The sequence below is a fragment of the Lithobates pipiens genome, unplaced genomic scaffold (assembly GCF_037356315.1).
Source record: "Lithobates pipiens isolate NorthernLeopardFrog02 unplaced genomic scaffold, aLitPip1_a1.2 Scaffold_18, whole genome shotgun sequence".
NCBI lineage: Eukaryota > Metazoa > Chordata > Amphibia > Anura > Ranidae > Lithobates > Lithobates pipiens.
In genome coordinates, this window is record NW_027507758.1 from 354,848,325 (window position 1) to 354,867,617 (window position 19,293).

Sequence of the window (19,293 nt, forward strand, 5' to 3'; positions counted from 1 at the left end):
TTTTTAAAGGATTGTTTATGCTTTAATGTAAGTGTGTAAGATACAAAATCACAATTACACATACTAATCTTGGCAGTTTAAATACCTGGCTGATGTTACTGTCAGGTAGAAAAATCTCTTCCAAATGCCACATATCTCCATGATTTCCTTCTAGGTTGGAAGCATAGACCAACCCATCCGATGTTAGTAGTGCCACCTTCAAACCCATATATTGTGCCACTCCGTACATGTGATACCAGAAACGTAAGCAGTGAGGTCCAGTAAAACTATTAGAAGGACTCTCTAGTCTTGCAAAATCCCCTTCTTTTGAATACCGTCCGTCGATATAGAGGTAATGTCCACCTAAAAACGCATAGAAAAAACACATGTAAAGAATATAAGAATATAAGATAATCTAACACCAGCAAGACATGACATATTGTTAGCTCCTCCCCGGGATTCACATTACATTGTACATTGTCTACTGCACTGCGTTACATTAACTGACAAAGTTCGACACTGTACCCAGGTAAAATGTATGTCTATTTTCCCCCACAACATTCTTTTGGTGGTATTTGATCACATTGTATTTTTTATCTTTTGCGCTATAAACAAAAAAAGACCAACAATTTCCAAAATGATTTTTTCTTTAACTTTCTGCTATAAAACATATCTAATAAAAAAAAAAAACACATTTCTTCATACATATTAGGTCAATGTCTGCTACATGTTTTTGAGTAAAAAACATCCCAATAAGCACATATTTATTGGTTTATGAGGACATTATAGCATCTACAATCTATGGGATATCTTTGTGGAATTTCTATTTATTTTTTATACTAGTAATGGCAGCGATCAGCGACTTATAGCTGGGCAGGGGTATTGTGGTGGACCAGTGACACTAATACAGTGATCGCTGCTAAAACTATGCCTTGTCACTGTACTAATGACACTGGCAGGGAAGGGGTTAAACTTCTAGGGTGATTAAAGGGTTAACGGTGTGCCTAGCCAGTGTTTTTGTGTACTGTATGTGCTGCTTTCACTAAGGGAAGAGATGGATTCCAGTCCTTGCTTTGCAGGAACACAGAATCTATCCCTTCCCCATACCAAAACTGTGGTCTGCCTTATTTACATAGTCAGATCCCCGTTCTGTGGGGTTTACCAAAGATCAGTAGGTACTGGAGAATATTAAGTGCCCAGCACTCTCAGATCGATTTCTACTATGATTACTCACAGCAGAAGTGGAATCCATGCGGAGCGTGCGCACCCCCTGCAGGCCGAAGTGAAGAATCACGTATATAAAGGTGATCCTGCACAGGAGAGCTGCCCTTTAGCAGTAAAACTACTATGGGGAAGATGGCAAGTGGTTAAAAACACTATCAGGATACCTAGGTGGTGTCACTACTGACCTTCTTACATGAATAGTATTTGCCTGGCTGTCTCTGGCTTCAACATTATCAATCTGACCCAGAAAAGGTATGCAAAGCAGAAACTCCACATCTTCTTAGTACAACCTTTTTCTTTAAAAACAGTAAGGCCGCGTACACACGCGCGGACTGTTGGCCCAACTTTGTCCGTCCAACAGTTTGAGCGAACAGTCCGCTCAAACTTAGCATGGACGGACATGGCCACACACGACGGACGAACAGTTTGCTGAAACCGTGCGCGATGACGTGAACGGCACGTACGACGGGACGAAAAATACGACGTCCTATACACTGCAATGCAACCTTCCGACGTGGAAATCCTTTCTGAGCATGCGCGAGACTTAGTTGGCCGAACAAGCCTACACACGAGCGAACAGTCCGCTGAAACCTTGTTTCAGCGGACAGTTTTTCGGAATTTCCGTAAGACCTTGTTCGGCCAACTGTCCGCTGAAACTGTCCGCTGAAGCCCCACACACGAGCGGACTGTCCGCCCAAACACTGTTCAGCGGACAAGGTTGGGCGAACAGTCCGCGCGTGTGTACGCGGCCTAACGTTTACTTTTTAAATGGAGCGTGTGTGAATTGCTTAAAATAATTAGGAAATAGTTGAATAATGTTATACTGAGAAAGTTCATGATTAGTTAATATCTCTTCCCTGAAATACAGCAATCTGTTTTTCTATTTAAGATGACTAGGTATAGTCTGATGATTCCTGCACATACAGTACCTTAGTAATTGAATATAGCACAGGGAGCCTGAAATCCTATGGTGATCTCATAATGAAATCGAAATTTTACCCTGGCGTGTCAGTGACCAACACATCTCCTTCTGCTTCCTGCACCCTTCTACTTTTTGTTGGTCTATCACTAAGAATAATAAATGTATGGGCCAATGGGGAGGTTTTGAGATGGTATTGAGTATGCCAATTCCTAAACACCGCAGAGAGAATTTTTGAAGTTCCCAGGGTGCCGAAGAAAACTTTTAAAGGCATGTGCTACCTGCCTTTCTTGATCTAGTCAATTTAGAAGCTTTTCAAAATTAGCATGTACTGTATACTTTGCACTATCCTCTAACCAAGATATTTAGGTTGAGACAGGGGCGGACTGACCTCAGATGCCGACCGAGGGCCTCGGCCAGTAGGGGCCCCTTGGGAAGCTCCGAAGAGATGCTTGACAGATCTAGGGGTATGCTACTGGCAGTGCTGCGGCGGAACTTTCACAGACACAGAATCTCCCCCTGCACCTCTGGCTTTCAGTTTGGAAATGGGATGCCGTGGGGGGAGATGGGAGGCGGTGATTGGCAGCTCTATTGCGCTCGTGGCATCTCCCTGGGGCTAGTATTTCTCCTTTAGTGTGTATACAGTGGAGAGGGGAGGGGGCTCTGACCCAGACAGCTACAAATTTCACTCTTCAGTGTACAATTGAGTTGCTCTGCTTGTACACTGTTGCCGACTGCTGCCTGGGTGAGAGCCCCCTCCCCTTTCCACTGTACAGAATCAGAAAGAGAACTACAAGCCCCAGTGAGATCCTTCGGTCCGCAGGCACCATAGAGCTGCCGATCGCCACCTCCCACCTCCCCCATGTTCTGGGGGTTGGAGGTGCACAGACAGGCAGGTACAGGGGAACCTCTGGGGGGGGGGGTTAAGTCTGGGAACTCTGATGTATGTGGGGGGGCTCTCTGGAGACCCTGATGTAAGGAAGAGGCTCTCTGGGGACCCTGATGTATGGGGGAAGGGGGCTCTCTGGGGACCTTGATGTATGAGGGGGCTCTCTGGGGGCCCTGATGTATAGGGGGAGGCTCTCTGGGGACCCAGATGTATAGGGGAGGCTCTCTGGGGACCCAGATGTATAGGGGAGGCTCTCTGGGGACCCTGATGTATAGGGGGAGGCTCTCTGGGGACCCTGATGTATAGGGGAGGCTCTCTGGGGACCCTAATATATGGGGGATCTCTTGGGACCTTGATGTATGGGGGGAGGCTCTCTGGGGACCCTGACGTATGGAGGAGGCTCTCTGGGGACCCTGATGTATGGGGGAGGCTCCCTGGGGACCCTGATGTATGGGGGGAGGCTCCCTGGGGACTCTGATGTAGGGTGGGCTCTCTGGGGACCCTGCTGTATGGGGGGCTCTCTGGGACCCTGATATATGGCTGATATATGGGGGGGCTCTCTGGGGACCCTGATGCATGGGGGGCTCTCTGGGGACCCTGATGTAAGGGGGGGGCTCTCTGGGGACCCTGATGTAAGGGGGGTTTTCTAAGGACCCTGTTGTAAGGGGGGGCTCTCTGGAGACCCTGATGTAAGGGGGGATCTCTCGAGACCCTGATGTAAGGGGGGGCTCTCTCGAGACCCTGATGTAAGGGGGGGCTCTCTGGGGACCCTAATATAAGGGGATGCTCTCTGGGGACCCTGATGTAAGGGGGACTCGCTGGGGACCCTGATGTAAGGGGGCTCTCTGGGAAAACTGATGAAAGAGGGGCCTCTGGGAAAACTGATGAAAGGGGGGCCATCTGGGGACCCTGTTGTATGGGGGGTTCTCTGGGGACCCTGAGGTATGGGGTTCTCTGGGGACCCTGAGGTATGGGGTGCTCTCTGGGGACCCTGATGTAAGAGGGGGCTCTCTGGAGACCCTGATGTAAGGGGAGGCTCTCTGGGGACCCTGATGTAAGGGGGGCTCTCTGGGGGCCCTGATGTAAGGGGGGGTCGGTGGCTCTCTGGGGACCCTAATGTAAGGAGGCCTCTCTGGGGACCCTGATTTAAGAGGGGTCGGGGGCTCTCTGGGGACCCTGATGTAAGGATGGGGCTCTCTGGGGACTCTGATGTAAGAGTAGGTTCTCTGAGGACCCTGATGTAAAGGGAGGCTCTCTGGGGACCCTGATGTAACGGGAGGCTCTCTGGGGACCCTGATGTAACCGGAGGCTCTCTGGGGACCCTGATGTAACCGAAGGCTCTCTGTGGACCTTGATGTAAGGGGGGTCTTGTGGGACCCTGATGTAAGAGGAGGTTCTCTGGGGACCCTGATGTAAGGGGATGCTCTCTGGGGACCCTGATGTAAGTGGGGGAGGCTCTCTGGAGACTTGTTTACATCGGCAGACCACCATTCTGCCTCTGTTGGAAATGATTGTCGGACCTGCTGATTAGCTCTCGGTGTGTCCAATCACAGTGGCAGCGCACAAACAGTGCACAGACCCGCAAGTGCAGAATCAAGTACCTGTACGTGATTCTGCTCACAGGAGACACAGCTCTGCAGTAAATGTATATGGTTAATGTGAGTTTATTGTTCTTTTTTTCCTCAACTCTTTTAACATTTATTTTGAACATACAGTAGAGAAATTCTGTGACCAATGCATGTAATGTAGCAGTGCAATATATACGTGGGGCTTTGTGAGTTTGTGGCTTGTGTGTGGATGGGTGGGGACAATGGGGCCCCATGATCCCCTATTGCCCGAGGGCCCCATGAGTTGTCAGTCTGCCCCTGGGTTGAGATAAGCTTTTATTCAAAGAAAAAATACTCTATGCCAACAATTTGTGCCTGAACCAGGTGAAAGCCACAACTCAATAAACCAACCTAGTCATAAGTATTATTATTATTATAAGTAAGGCACATACTGTATAACTAACCATGTATGCAAACTAAGAAAGGCGTAAAAGCCACCAAACTATGAAGACGAGCCTGGTTGATCCTGGCCAAATCTGCGTAATTTCAATTTGCTCCATCATCAATAGTCATAATTTTTTTGTTGTTTTACAAAACATTTTGCAGCTAGTTAACCAATAGCCGACCATCATTATACTGTGGCAGGTTAGCTCTTTCCCGCAAATCGCCATAGCTGTACATCAGCCCTTTAAGCAGCTATAGTAGGGGCACAGAGGCTTGAGCTGATGCATGGTGGGGGACCCATTGCTTGTGGCCGGCGGGCTCTATGTCTGCCGGCCACTGGCGATTGCGGGCATGAGAGCCAGAACAGGGATGTGTGTGTGCAAACAAACACATCCCTGTTCTGACAGGAGAGGAGAGACAGATTGTCTGTTCCTACTAAGTAGGAACAGCGATAAGCCTTCTCCTCTAGTCAGTCCCATCCCCCAACAGTTAGAAACACACACGCCCCCTAGTCGTAACCCCTTCCCTACCAGTGACATTCACACAGTAATCAGTGCATTTTTATATCACTGATCACTGTATAAATGGCAATGGTCCCAAAAATGTGTCAAAAGTGTCCAATCTGACCACTGCAGTGTTGCTGTCCCGCTAAAAAAAATTATAATAAAAATGCTATAAATCTATTCCATATTTTGTAGATGCTATAACCTTCATGCAAACCAATCAATATATTATTTTTTGCAATTTTTTTAACCAAAAATATGTAAAAGAATATATATTGGACTAAAACTGAGGAAGAAATACATTTTTCAGATATTTATTAGAGCAAAAAGTATAAAATATTTTTTTTTTCTTCAAAATGGTCACTCTTTGTTGTTTATAGCGCAAAAAAATAAAAAACGCAGAGGTGATCAAATATCACCAAAAGAAAGCTCTATTGAGAAAGAAGGAAGTCAATTTTGTTTGGGTACAACGTTGCATGACAACACAATTGTCAGTTAAAGCAATGCAGTGCCCTATTGCAAAAAATGGCCTGGTCATTAAGGGGGCAAATCCTTCCGGGGCTGAAGTGCTTAATGTCTCTAGCGACAATCATCATAAGTAGACAGCATATAAAATATGATTTTATAATAACTTTTTATACTTTAATACTTATAAAGCAATCATTTTAAGTTAAAAACCAAAAAATGTAGCGCTTAAAATAAAAAACAGCTCGTGAAGAGAAGTGTTATTATAACACACAAAAAATATAAATGTAATAGATAGCGTAGCCAAGCTACACTAAATAAAGGCAAGTGCACTTAGTATAACTACACAAGTGTGAAAAAGTCTTTGTGACTCGTGACATGAAAAAACCAAAAAAGTTCAAATAATGGATGTACCGAGTGGCCTGGGACTATACCAATACCCTACATAAGAAAAGACAATAGTCTCTATAATCCTAGATGATCACTTCACGGTAGAGAGTAGGCAGGATCTGTTACAATGCCACACGTCAAAATACCCCAGAGGTGAAGACAGCAGCTGGATGTCACCCTTCATACAACTACCACGTTATAAACAGGAAAGGTAATGGATACGCTTACCCGAAGGTGTGGACCCACATACCTTGGTGGTGAGTCATTCAGACATCAAATTGCGATAGACAGCAATTTATAATAACACTTCTCTTCACGAGGTGTTTTTTATTTTAAGCGCTACATTTTTGGGTTTTTATGTTTTATGCAATTGTATTATTGTCAATGTTGGCTACTTGTATTGTGTTTTGAATTTCTGGTAGTGCAGTTATATTTTATTTTAGGTAATCATTTTAACCACTTCAGATCCGCGCTATTGCCAAATGACGGCATTAGCGCGGACCTACATTTTCGGGACTACGTCTATTGACGTAGTCCCGGTTACGAGCGGCCTGCGCGCCCCCTGAGGGGCGCGCGCGGCGCGCTCTGTGATCGGCAAGTCCGTGAGACTCGCCTGATCACCGATCCGTGTAAGGGGTCGATCCCGACCCCTTATCACGTGATCAGCTGTCAGCCAATGACAGCTGATCATGTGATAGAACGGAGCCGGTAATCGGCTATTATTCCTCCTCGCGCTGACAGCGCGAGGAGAGAAAAAAAAAGCCGATCACCGGCGGCCGTGATCGGGACATCAGTCCCGATCACGGCCATCAATACAAGGGACCACCTGCCACCTGCCTGTGCCCACCTGCCTCCCGCAGTGCCATCCTGAAATTAAATAAAAGCAAAAGTAAGTGCCCCCCGTCAGTGCCCCCCGTCAGTGCCCCCCGTCAGTGCCCATAGTGCCCACAGTGCCACCCACAGTGCCACCCACAGTGCCACCCACAGTGCCACCCAACAGTGCCACCCACAGTGCCACCCACAGTGCCACCCAATCTGCTCAAAGGTGCTGCACCCATGTGCCGCCCATCAGTGCCCAGCAGTGCCGCCCATCAGTGCCCAGCAGTGCCGCCCATCAGTGCCCAGCAGTGCCACCTATCAGAGCCACCTATCAGTGCCACCTATCAGTGCCCATCAGTCCCATCTATCTGTGGTACCTATCAGTGCCCATCCGTGCCACCCATCCGTGCCACTTATCCGTGCCACCCATCCGTGCCATCTTATCTGTGCCCATCTTTGCCCATCAGTGCCGCCTTATCTGTGCCCATCGGTGCCGCCTTATCTGTGCCTATTAGTGCCGCCTTAACTATGCCTATCAGTGCCCACCGGTGCAGCCTATCAGTGCCCACCAATGCAGCCCATCAGTGCCCACCAATGCAGCCCATCAGTGCCCACCAATGCAGCCCATCAGTGCCGCCTAATCAGCGCACTTCAATGAAGGAGAAAAATGACCCGTTTGCAAAATTTTATAACAAACTATTAAAACATGATTTTTTTTTTTTTTTTTTGCATCTTTTTTTGTTTGTTTAGCAAAAAATAAAACTCCGAGCTGTAACTAAATACCACCAAAAGAAAGCTCTATTTGTGGGAAAAAAATGATAAAAATTTCATTTGGGTACAGTGTTGTATGCCCGCGTAATTGTCACTCAAAGTGCATCAGCGCTGAAAGCTGAAAATTGGTCTGGGACTGAGGGGGGTTTAAGTGCCCAGTAAGCAAGTGGTTAAGTTAGTGTAATCTCTGCAGAGCTATTTACCTCCTGTTGTATGGTCATAAGAGGGCCCAGTAAATCCAGATGGTGTTGGTCCTGTCCATTGGGTCCAGTCCATGTGATCAGACATTGATTGCTTCCAGTTACATAAATCCACGTCAAAAGAACAATCAAAGCAATAATTTTCTGCAACAGGTAAAACCACATAAAAAAGTATTTATATTAGTTTATAAACGTTTTATTAAGAAAAATGGACAACTCATGACCAAGTGCTATTGCGCGTTATGTGTTTGAGTTGTCATTGGTTTTAACAGTGAAGATTTATTTAAATCCAGTAATGGGATGTGAATGGGTTCTGTTTGTAATATCAGCACAAAAATACAGTTGTGCTCATAAGTTTACATACTCTGGTAGAATTTATGATTTCTTGGCCATTTTTCAGAGAATATGAATGATAACACAAAAATGTTTCTTTCACTCATGGTTAGTGTTTAGCTGAAGCCATTTATTATCAATCAACTGTGTTTACTCTTTTTAAATCATCACAACTACCCAAATGACCCTGATCAAAAGTTTACATACCCCAGTTCCTAATACCGTGTATTTGCCCCTTTAACATCAATAACAGTTTGAAGCCTTTTGTGGTATTGGTGGATGAGGCTCTTTATCTTCTCAGATGGTAAAGCTGCCCATTCCTCCTGGCAAAAAGTCTCCAGTGCCTGTAAATTCTTGGGCTGTCTTGCATGAACTGCACGTTTGAGATCTCCCCAGAGTGGCTCAATGATATTGAGGTCAGGAGACTGAGATGGCCACTCCATAAACTTCAATATTATTCTGCTGTAGCCAATGACAGGTCGACCCGGCCTTGTGTTTTAGATCATTGTCATGTTGTAATGCCCAAGTACGTTCCATGCACAGCTTCCTGGCTGATGAATGCAAATGTTCCTCCAGTATTTTTTGATAACATACTGCATTCATCTTATCATCAATTTTGACCAAATTTCCTGGGCCTTTGTAGCTCACACATCCCCAAAAAGATCAGTGATCAACCTCCATGTATCACAGTAGAAATGGAATACCTTGTTTATGGTTGAAGCCAAAAACCAAAATTTTGGCCTCATTAATCCAAATGACTTAGTGCCAGAAGGTTTGAGGCCTGTCTCTGTGCTGTTTGGCGTATTGTAAGCGGGATACTTTGTGGCATTTGTGTAGTAAAGGCTTTCTTCTGATGACTTGACCATGCAACCCATCTTTCTTCAAGTGCCTCCTTATTGTGCATCTTGAAACAGCCATACCACATGTTTTCAGAGAGTCCTGTATTTCACCTAAAGTTATTTGTGGGTGTTTCTTTGCATCCCAAACAATTTTCCTGGCAGTTGTGGCTGAAATTTTTGTTGGTCTACCTGACCGTGGTTTGGTTTCAAAAGAACCCCTCATTTTTCACTTCTTGATTAGAGTTTGAACACTGCTAATTGGCATTCCCAATTCCTTTAATATCCTTTTATAAACCTTTCCTGTTTTATACAGTTCAAAAACCTTTTCCCACAGATCCTTTGACAATTCTTTTGCTTTCCCCATGACTCAGAATCCAGAAACGTCAGTGCAGCACTGGATGAAAGATGCAAGGGTCTGTTAGGAGTCCAGAAACTCCTTGGCCTTTTATATACACACACACACACTAATTACAAGCAAACAAATCACAGATGAGGATGGTTACCTTTAATAGCCATTCAAACACCTTTGTGTCAACTTGTGTGCATGTTATAAGGCCAAAATCACAAGGTTTATAAAAACTTTTGATCAGGGTCATTTGGATAGCTTCTGTTGGGATTATGATTTAAAAAGAGCAAACACTGTTGTTTGATAATAAATGGCTTCAGCCAAACACTAACCATGAGTGAAAGAAACGTTTTTGTGTTATCATTCATATTCTCTGAAAAATGGCCAAGAAATCAAAAAGTCTGCCAGGGTATGTAAACATATGAGCACAACTGTATCTTTGTGGTCAAAGCTTTCTGACTTGTGCACAAAATTTATATTAGGTTTGGCTCTTTTTTTTTACTCCACTTTTAGAATATGTCATTCTAGCTGCAATAAGCAAACTGACATGGATCAAGACCAACTCTGTGTTGGTGTACAAAAAAAAAAGACACCGGTGCTCAGACTGGATGCCTTTTGTGCTGGGTAAGTTATCAAGAATATAATAGCTTCCCACACTGGGATCCCTAGTTTCTACAAAGCTAATGGCTGCCCCACTCTGCTATCAGTTGGGGATTATTTGGGTACAGGCTGAAAGTAAACAAATGCATGTGTATGCTGGTTACATCAGTGTCCAAATATGGCAATGGCCCATTTGTTTACTTTTAATTGAAGACCGTGGAAAATCCACAGTGGGTGATTCAGGATGGCGATATGACATCTTTTGCAATGACGCTGTCGGCTACAAAGTCAACAGTGTCCTAGAGAATAAAACATGCACTGAGGACAGAATACCTGTGGTATGGGCACTCCAGCCACAATGCCACCCTCCTTCATGCTACCAATTTGTATATTTGTACCCGACAGGTACATGATTTTCTTCTCCACACTATGATTTTTTGTGGAGTGAGCAACAGAATTCTATAGCATTTACATCACTCTTTATTAATATAATTAACTATGTAGATACACAGTGGTGTTTAGTGTAATGGACTGAACCTGGCAGCTTCAAATGTACTTCAATAGGAATCAAAACCACAGAAAATAGCTTTTTTACCTTATGCAATACTTGTTTGTGTATTATAAACTAAGAGGAAATAGAGGCAGTTATGGTTAATTTTGGTTTATTGTTTTGAAGTTGAAAGACCTTTGAAACAAAATGCATTTTAACATACTGTATATTGTAAGATATAAAATATCAAAATTGTATCTATTTATAAAATGATAGGTCGTGCTGATCAGTTAGGTTCCAGTTCTCCATAAACCCCATGCCCATCTTGAAAAGACTGATATATTTGTAAGACTAAAAACAAATATATGGTCCTGTTCCTACAAAAGATACACATATATATTCTCTCTTTACTCTCCAGCAGATAGCAGGCATAATACTAAATGATGAGTGAGAGGGTGATGATTTTCAGTATATTTCCTAAACTAAACAACAATAGGTTTATTCATATATATATTAAAGGAAATGTGCAAGTAATTTACCTGGCACGGTTGGAACGATGGCTGTAGTGGTTGTTGTAATTTCTGTTAATTTTGAAAATCAATAAATAAGTCTCAAGTTGCACTTTGAATATTTCTATTTGAAATAATTTACATAACATTTCATTTTCACTTACTGCAAATGGTGTTCTCTCTCCAGTCACCAACAATGATACCGACAATTTCACAGGTGGCAGCATAGGCCTCTAAAGCATTGCAGAACTGATCTTGGTTTCCTCCAGTCACACACAAGTCATATACACAATTCTCAAAGTATATCTGAGGAAGAATGTGGGGGTGACAGTCCTTGAAAGGTCCATTGGTTGATAATATCAGTTTACATTTGTCTTCATAATTAACCTCTTCAGTGGGATCACATGGCAAAGGATCAACAATGTCTTCTTCACATCTATTGAGGCAAATCATTGAAAGATTTAATGTTTCTCTTATTATATTCCTACAAAGATGATATTAGCAGAATTTGGTTCTCATATTTTGTTTCCATATTATAAAATGCTTTATAAAAGAGGAAACTAGGTTGGTTGCTATTAGTCACCATTTAACCTTGTTAAAGTGTATGTTATCTCAACATTTCATATGGTTGATATTTGTTTTTTTGTACCATGCACTTGTGTTAAAAAGTATCTAGTTATCTTTGTATTTCTTCCTTTGTATGGAATACCTTGTGTTCCTGCCAGTTGTATGTGATGCATACTAGCAATTCTAACATTACCTTGCAGGTTTTAAAAAATAAAATAAAAATCATGGTGGTTTACTACAGCTTTGGGCAGCTGAAACCTGTGGTTATATGATCACTTCTAGAAAAAAAAAGTATAAGGGATCTTTAAAAAGTTTCCACTTGATATTTACTAGAGTTAAAAAAAAAAGCGCAGAAACTTTTTGAGGAACCCTTCATTTTTAGGAAAAAAAATTGAAGTTACGCTTACTGGTAACGTCTTTTTCAGTTTTCTTTCAGGACAGCCACAATGAGAGGACAGCCACAATTAGAGGATAGACAAGCACTTACCACCTAAGGAGGGACTACGGCTTGCAAAACCTTTCACCCAAAGGCTTGGTAATTCGCCGATACCAGGTCCACCCTGTAATGTTTTACAAAGGTGGTGAAACTGGACCACATTGCTGCTTTGCAAATTTGCTCTGGCGTCCCTCCAGCCCTTTCCATCTGAGAAGCCGCCATAGCCCTAGAAGAGTGTGCTTTTATACTTAAAGGAACCTCTTTTCCTGACAACTTATAGGCCTAGCCAATGGTTACCTTGAGTCATCTGGCAATGGTGCATCAAAATGCTTTATACCATTTTCTTACCCCAGAAAACAAAATAAATAAAGAGTCTGACTTCCTTACTGTTTTTGTCAGCTCTAAGTTTTGCAGGATACATCACCTTACATCTAAGGTATGAAAATTAAACTCCCTTTCTCCTGAGGGGTAAGACAATCTCCTGACTTCTATGATACTTCGAGGCCACTTTAGGTAAACATGTTGGATTGGTTTTAAATACTACCCGATCCAAAAACGAAAACCCAAAAAGGGAGTCTGACTGATAAAGCCTCTATTTCGCTGACCCTCCTGGCAGTTGTCACTGCAATCAAAAATACTGTTTGGAAAGTAAGATCCTTTAGTGAACAATTTTCTAAAGGTACAATGGTGGCTCCATTAGGGCCTGCAAGACCAGAGATAGGTCCCACTTGTGGGTGGGGGAACCTTGAAAGGGTTTCTGTCTTGCTAAAGCTCTGAAAATCTGACCACCCAGGGGTTGGTACGTGGCTCTTATGGGTACTAATGGCTAACCCTTTATCTGCCCAGCACTGCAAAACTCCAAAACTGCTATGGGGCTCTGCACCTTGAAGGAGTTTCCTATGCACCACTCATTAAAGCAAACCCAGAGCTTTTTGTAGATCCAGAGTGTCTCCTTCTTTCTGCTATTGAGGAAAGTGGCTATCAGCCTTTCTGAAAAATCCTTGGTTAATATTTCTTTCTCAGTAGCCAGGCCGCTAAGTTCCAACTGTGTACCTGGGGATAGAGGACTGGGCCCTGTGAAAGGAGATCCTCCTGAAGTGGAAGGAACCAAGGAGGTTCTACTGCTAACTGCTTGAGTATGAGAAAAAGGGAGGTGGGTCTTTGAATGAGGCTATTGATTTGTGGGGGTGAAGTAATTTGAAAATATATTTGATTGGCATATTGAGTATTGAGTCTGACAAATAATGCACATAGTAAAAAGGGATTACTATGTATACACACACACATACATGGTGTAGACCTCATGAATACATTACATATACATATCAAATGGATGGCATATAAAATTGACACGAGATTTAATATAGGTAAAATGAATTATTGCAAATTCATATATGTACACATCATCTAAATGGCACTATGCATTGTCATTAATGGTAAGAGAGACAGTATGATCATTTGGTTATAGATGATGAGTCTAAATGGGTTCCCATCTGTAGGCATGGAAAAAAGGGTACTTTTTTCCATGACCCCGACTAACCTACCTAAATCGTCACTAATAACCAAAAACAATTATATAAGGGAAGCTGCCAACATATAAAAAGTGATCTTTGCACAATTGAAATAAATGTAAAAATAGTATGTGGCGCTACCTAAATGAATATACTCATAAATAATTCTCAAAATAAAATAAATATACAATAATTCACATCAATAATATGTGCAAACAATTATAAATAAATATACCTCATAACTTTATCTGTGCAAAACAAGCTGACAACAGTGTGCAAAACCGCAATAGATGTACAAATACTGAATGATAAATAATGTGCAAAAAGCATATAAAGTTCAAATAATTCTTCAAATATATCCGTGTATCACAATAATAAAGTGATCTAATAAGGAAATAAAGTTCTTTTTGCAAAGTCCCAAAAGTGATAAATAGTACTTCCAAAGATTGAGACTGATTCATGCAGTGAAAACTCTGTGTAAAAAAACTTCAAGCTGTAACACTCCACCGATGATCCACACTCCAAAAGTGCTCACACATGCACCCCTCATTTCCCCCAACCTCTCACCTCTAAGCCCTTGTACACATGGTCGGAGATTCCGACAACCAAATCCGTTGGATTTTGTCAGAAACTATTGCATACACACGGTCGGACAAAGTTGTCGGAAAATCCAACGTGATGACGTTATTTTGTTACGACGGGACTACGTTCTAGTAGCCAATAGCTTTGGTGTAGGAATTTGATCTGAGCATGCGTGGCACTTTGTCCGATCGGAATTCTCTACACATGATCGGAGTATGTCCGATCGGAGCATTTTTTCAGAAAATGTTACCAACAAGTTGGAAAACTTGGTCCGACGGATACTCAGACGGAAACAGTCCGATGTAGACCACACACAGTGGTCTACACACACACACACACACACACACACACACACAAAACGGTCCGATCGGACACATTCCGTCGGAATCTCCGACCGTGTGTACAAAGGCTTAGAATAGCCACTAAAGGCCATATGGCGCTGTATATGAAATGGCTGTAAAGAGCTCCTCCTTCACTCCTCGCCAATTCAGCCTGTCATAATGTACCGTAAATCATCAATAATACATGCTTATAAGGGAAGAAAAAGAGGGGGGCTCCAATGTGTAGTATTATTTAAAAAAAAACAAATTTTAATGAAATATATCCACATCCAATGGACCCTTTGAAAAAGTCACGTGAACGTGACGCAACGTGTCAGGGAGTAGGTGCGAGGTGTTATTGTCATCACTTCAGGTTGAGGCCGAGACCGGAAGTATCGCTTGTTTACCAGCGGTTGTTACTCTGCTTTTATGTAAGTGTGGATATGTTTCATTAAAATTTGTTTTTTATAATACTACACATTGGAGCCCCCCTCTTCTTCTACCGTTATAGTTACATAGTTACATAGTTAGTAAGGTTGAATTAAGACACCAGTCCATCCAGTTCAACCTGAGTGAGTGTCTACAATTGCCCCTATCCCTGTATATTGCACACTCACATGAGCTTGTATTATTGATGATTTACGGTACATTATGACAGGCTGAATTGGCAAGGAGTGAAGGAGGAGCTCTTTACAGCCATTTCATATACAGCGTTATATGGCCTTTAGTGGCCATTCCTAGAGGTGAGAGGCTGGGGGAAACGAGGGGTGCACGTGTGAGCACTTTTGGAGTGTGGATCATCTGTGGAGTGTTATAGCTTGAAGCCTTTTTACACAGAGTTTTCACTGCATGAATCAATCTCAACTTTTGGAAGTACTATTTATCACTTTTGGGACTTTGCAAAAAGAACTTTATTTCCTTATTAGATCACTTTATTATTGTGATACACGGATATATTTGAAGAATTATTTGCACTTTATATGCTTTTTGCACATTATTTATCATTCAGTATTTGCACATCTATTGCTGTTTTGCGCACTGTTGTCAGCTTATTTTGCACAGATCAACTTATGAGGTATATTTATTTATAACTGTTTGCACATATTATTGATGTGTATTATTGTATATTTATTTTATTTTGAGCATTATTTATGAGTATATTAATTTAGGTAGCACCACATACTTTTTTTACATATCAGTAGGCATGAGAATGCATCCTAACAGCCCAACACGTTTCGTATATAATACCACTCAACAGGGGCAGGTGCATGCAATGCTTCAAAAAAAACATGAGTAGACCAGTATGATGAAACGTTATACCCTTCAACGGGGAGAATGTGTACAAGATAAAAGGGAGAGAGTTACTCACCCCTCTGAGTACTTAAAGTGTGATAAGTCTGGAAAATGGGGGACAAGGAACCAGAGGCTGTCCAAATTGAAGAGTGCTATTATCCACAAAAAGCACTTAGTTCTGCATTTCTGTGACCCATGTTCAGCTAAAGCCCACTCTTGGCTGATGTCACAGAGCTGGTTCAGGCTCTGAAAAGATCCCAACTATATGGTCAGGATCCACCCAGATTTGTGGACCAGCAGAAGGTTCATCCTCTCAAGCCAACACGTAACTGAGAGCCTTTACCAGCTGCTTCTGCCTCAAATACCTACACAGATTAGCGCTCTAATGAGTGCTAGAAGGGCAGAGTAGATGATCTGATGACCACTGGCTCTCTGCTCACTGAAGACTGAGAACCAAGCAATTATCAGTCCTGGATAACTCAGATTTCAGTCTTAGAAGTTGGGCGGGGGGCAGATGCAGCATTGGCTCAATGCTGCATCTTCCTAGGTGAATGTATATCTGTATGTATATATATATATATATATATATATATATATATATACACACACAGTGTCTCACAAAATTGAGTACACCCTTCACATTTTTATTATTATATTTTATTATATCTTTTCATGTGACAACACTGAAGAAATTACACTTTGCTACAATGTAAAGTAGTAAGTGTACAGCTTGTATAACAGTATAAATTTGCTGTCCCCTCAAAATAACTCAACACACAGCCATTAATGTCTAAACCGCTGGCAACAAAAGTGAGAACACAAATTGGGCCCAATTAGCCATTTTCCCTCCCCGATGTCATGTGAGTCGTTACTGTTAGAAGGTCTCAGGTGTGAATGGGGAGCAGGTGTATTAAATTTGGTGTTATCGCTTTCACTCTCTCACCCAGGTCACTGGAAGCTAACCGCTTGCCGACTGTGCTATAGCCGTATGCAGCCGCAATGCGGTCGGATAACTCAGGGAGGGCATACTATAACGTCCTCCCAGAATCCCGCTCTCATGTGCCCCCTGGGGCACAAACCCGAGAACATCCATGATCGTCAGGTCCAGGGGACCTGGCGCATCACGGATCACAGTAAATAACCGCTAATAGAGGCCGTTTACTACATGATCGCTCAGTCAAATGATGGAGCACTCACTTGTAAACAAACTGGCGTCACGTCCGGTTCCTCTCTCCCCACCCCGTACCTATCGGTATAGTGTGAGCGGAGAGGGGAGAGACTGATATCCAAGAAATTATATGTGTAATCTATGCTCCAAGAACTCCTGATGGCACTCACTGCATGTTGGGCCTCTGTATGTGGCCACGGTGTATAAAAGTCTCACACGGGTGGTGTCGCCATACTCAGGAGGAATAGTAGAATGTGTTTTGGGGTGTAATTTGTGCTATGCATATGCTGTGTGTGAGAAATAATCTGTTAACATAACAATTTTTGATAAAAAAAGAAAAACAAATCTTGATTTTGCAAAGAATTGTCGGAAGAAATTACAACTTCAAAAAACTCACTATGCCTCTTACTAAATACCTTGGAATGTCTACTTTCCAAAAATGGGTCATTTGGGGGGTATTTGCACTTTCCTGGCCTGTTAGGGTCTCAAGAATTGAGATAGGCCATCAGTACTTCCGGTGTGATCAATTTTCAGAGATTGGCACCATAGCTTGTGGACACTATAACTTTCACTAAGACTAAATAACATACACCAATTTGGATTATTTTTACCAAAGATATGTAGTGATATAAACATATCAAGAAAAATTACTAATTTGCAAAATTTTATAACAGAAACAAAGAAAAATGCATTTTTTTACAGTAATTTTGGTCTTTTTCTTTTATAGCGCAAAAAATTAAAAAACCCAGCGGTGATTAAATACCACAAAAAGAAAGCTCTATTTGTGTGGAAAAAAAGGACAACAATTTCATATAGGTGCAGTGTTGCGTAACTGAGTAATTGTCATTCAAAATGTGAAAGCACAGAAAGCTGAAAATTGGTCTGTTTAGGAAGGGGGTTTAAGTGCCCAGTGGTTAAGTTAAACATGGCACCTAATGGCAAAGAACTCTCTGAGGATCTGAAAAAAAAAGAATTGTTGCTCTACATAAAGATGGCTTAGGCGATAAAAAGATTGCCAAGACCCTGTAACTGATCTGCAGCAGTACGGCTGTTTAAGACCATACAGCAGTTTAACAGGACAGGTTCCACTCAAAACCGTTATAGTCGACCAAAGAAGTTGAGTGCACATGCTCAGCATCATATCCAGAGGTTGTCTTTGGAAAATAGACGTATTAGTGCTGCCAGCATTTCTGCAGAGGTTGAAGGGGTGGGGGGTCAGCCTATCAGTGCTCAGACCATATGCCACACACTGCATTAAATTGGTCTGCATGGCTGTCGTCCCAAAAGGAAGCATCTTCTAAAGATGATGCACAAGAAAGCCCGCAAACAGTTTGCTGAAGAAGCCATGTCCTGTGGTCTGATGAGACCAAGATAAACTTATTTGGTTCAGATGGTGTCAAGCGTGTGTGGCATCAACCAGGTGCGGAGTACAAAGACAAGTGTGCCTACAGTCAAGCATGGTGATGGGAGTGTCATGGTCTGGGGCAGCATGAGTGCTGCTGGCACTGGGGAGCTACAGTTCATTGAGGGAACCATCACCAACATTACAAGTACCAACATGTAATGTGACTGAAGCAGAGCATGATGGACTCCCTTTGGAGACTCGGTCGCAGGGCAAGATGTCCACTGCCTTGCTAAAGAAGCTGAAAGTAAAGGTGATGGACTGGCCAAGCATGTCTCCAGACCTAAACCCTATCAAGCATATGTGGGGCATATTCAAATGGGAGGGGGACTGCAAGGTCTCTAACATCCCCCAGCTCTGTGATGTCATCATATAGGAGTGGAAGAGGACTCCAGTGGCAACCTGTGTAGTCACTTTTGTTGCCAGCAGTTTAGACATTAATGGCTGTGTGTTGAGTTATTTTTAGGGGATAGCAAATTTACACTGTTATACAAACTCTACACACACTACTTTACATTGTAGCAAAGTGCAAATTCTTTAGTATTATCACATGAAAAGATATAATAAAATATTTACAAAAATGTGAGGGGTGCACAAACTTTTGTGAGATACTGTGTATATATATATATATATATATATATATATATATATATATATGTAGCGACGGCTCCTGAAGAGCATGCACTATGTGTTTTTCAAAGTTAAACTTTACCTAAACTGCAGTTTGGTTTGAGTTTATTTGTCTAA

At 42.4% G+C, this 19,293-nt stretch overlaps 1 protein-coding gene across 1 annotated transcript in view; it reads right to left on the reverse strand.

The window, feature by feature from the left end:
• Positions 1-19,293, reverse strand: part of LOC143986721 (IgGFc-binding protein-like) — a 284,689-nt gene that overhangs the window by 64,990 nt on the left and 200,406 nt on the right. The window contains exons 41-44 of the mRNA XM_077485126.1: positions 11,432-11,703; positions 11,298-11,339; positions 8,154-8,294; positions 86-342 (exon numbers count right to left, since the gene is read on the reverse strand). Coding sequence (XP_077341252.1) covers positions 86-342; positions 8,154-8,294; positions 11,298-11,339; positions 11,432-11,703 — 712 coding nt within the window. The remainder of the gene's footprint in view (positions 1-85; positions 343-8,153; positions 8,295-11,297; positions 11,340-11,431; positions 11,704-19,293) is intronic.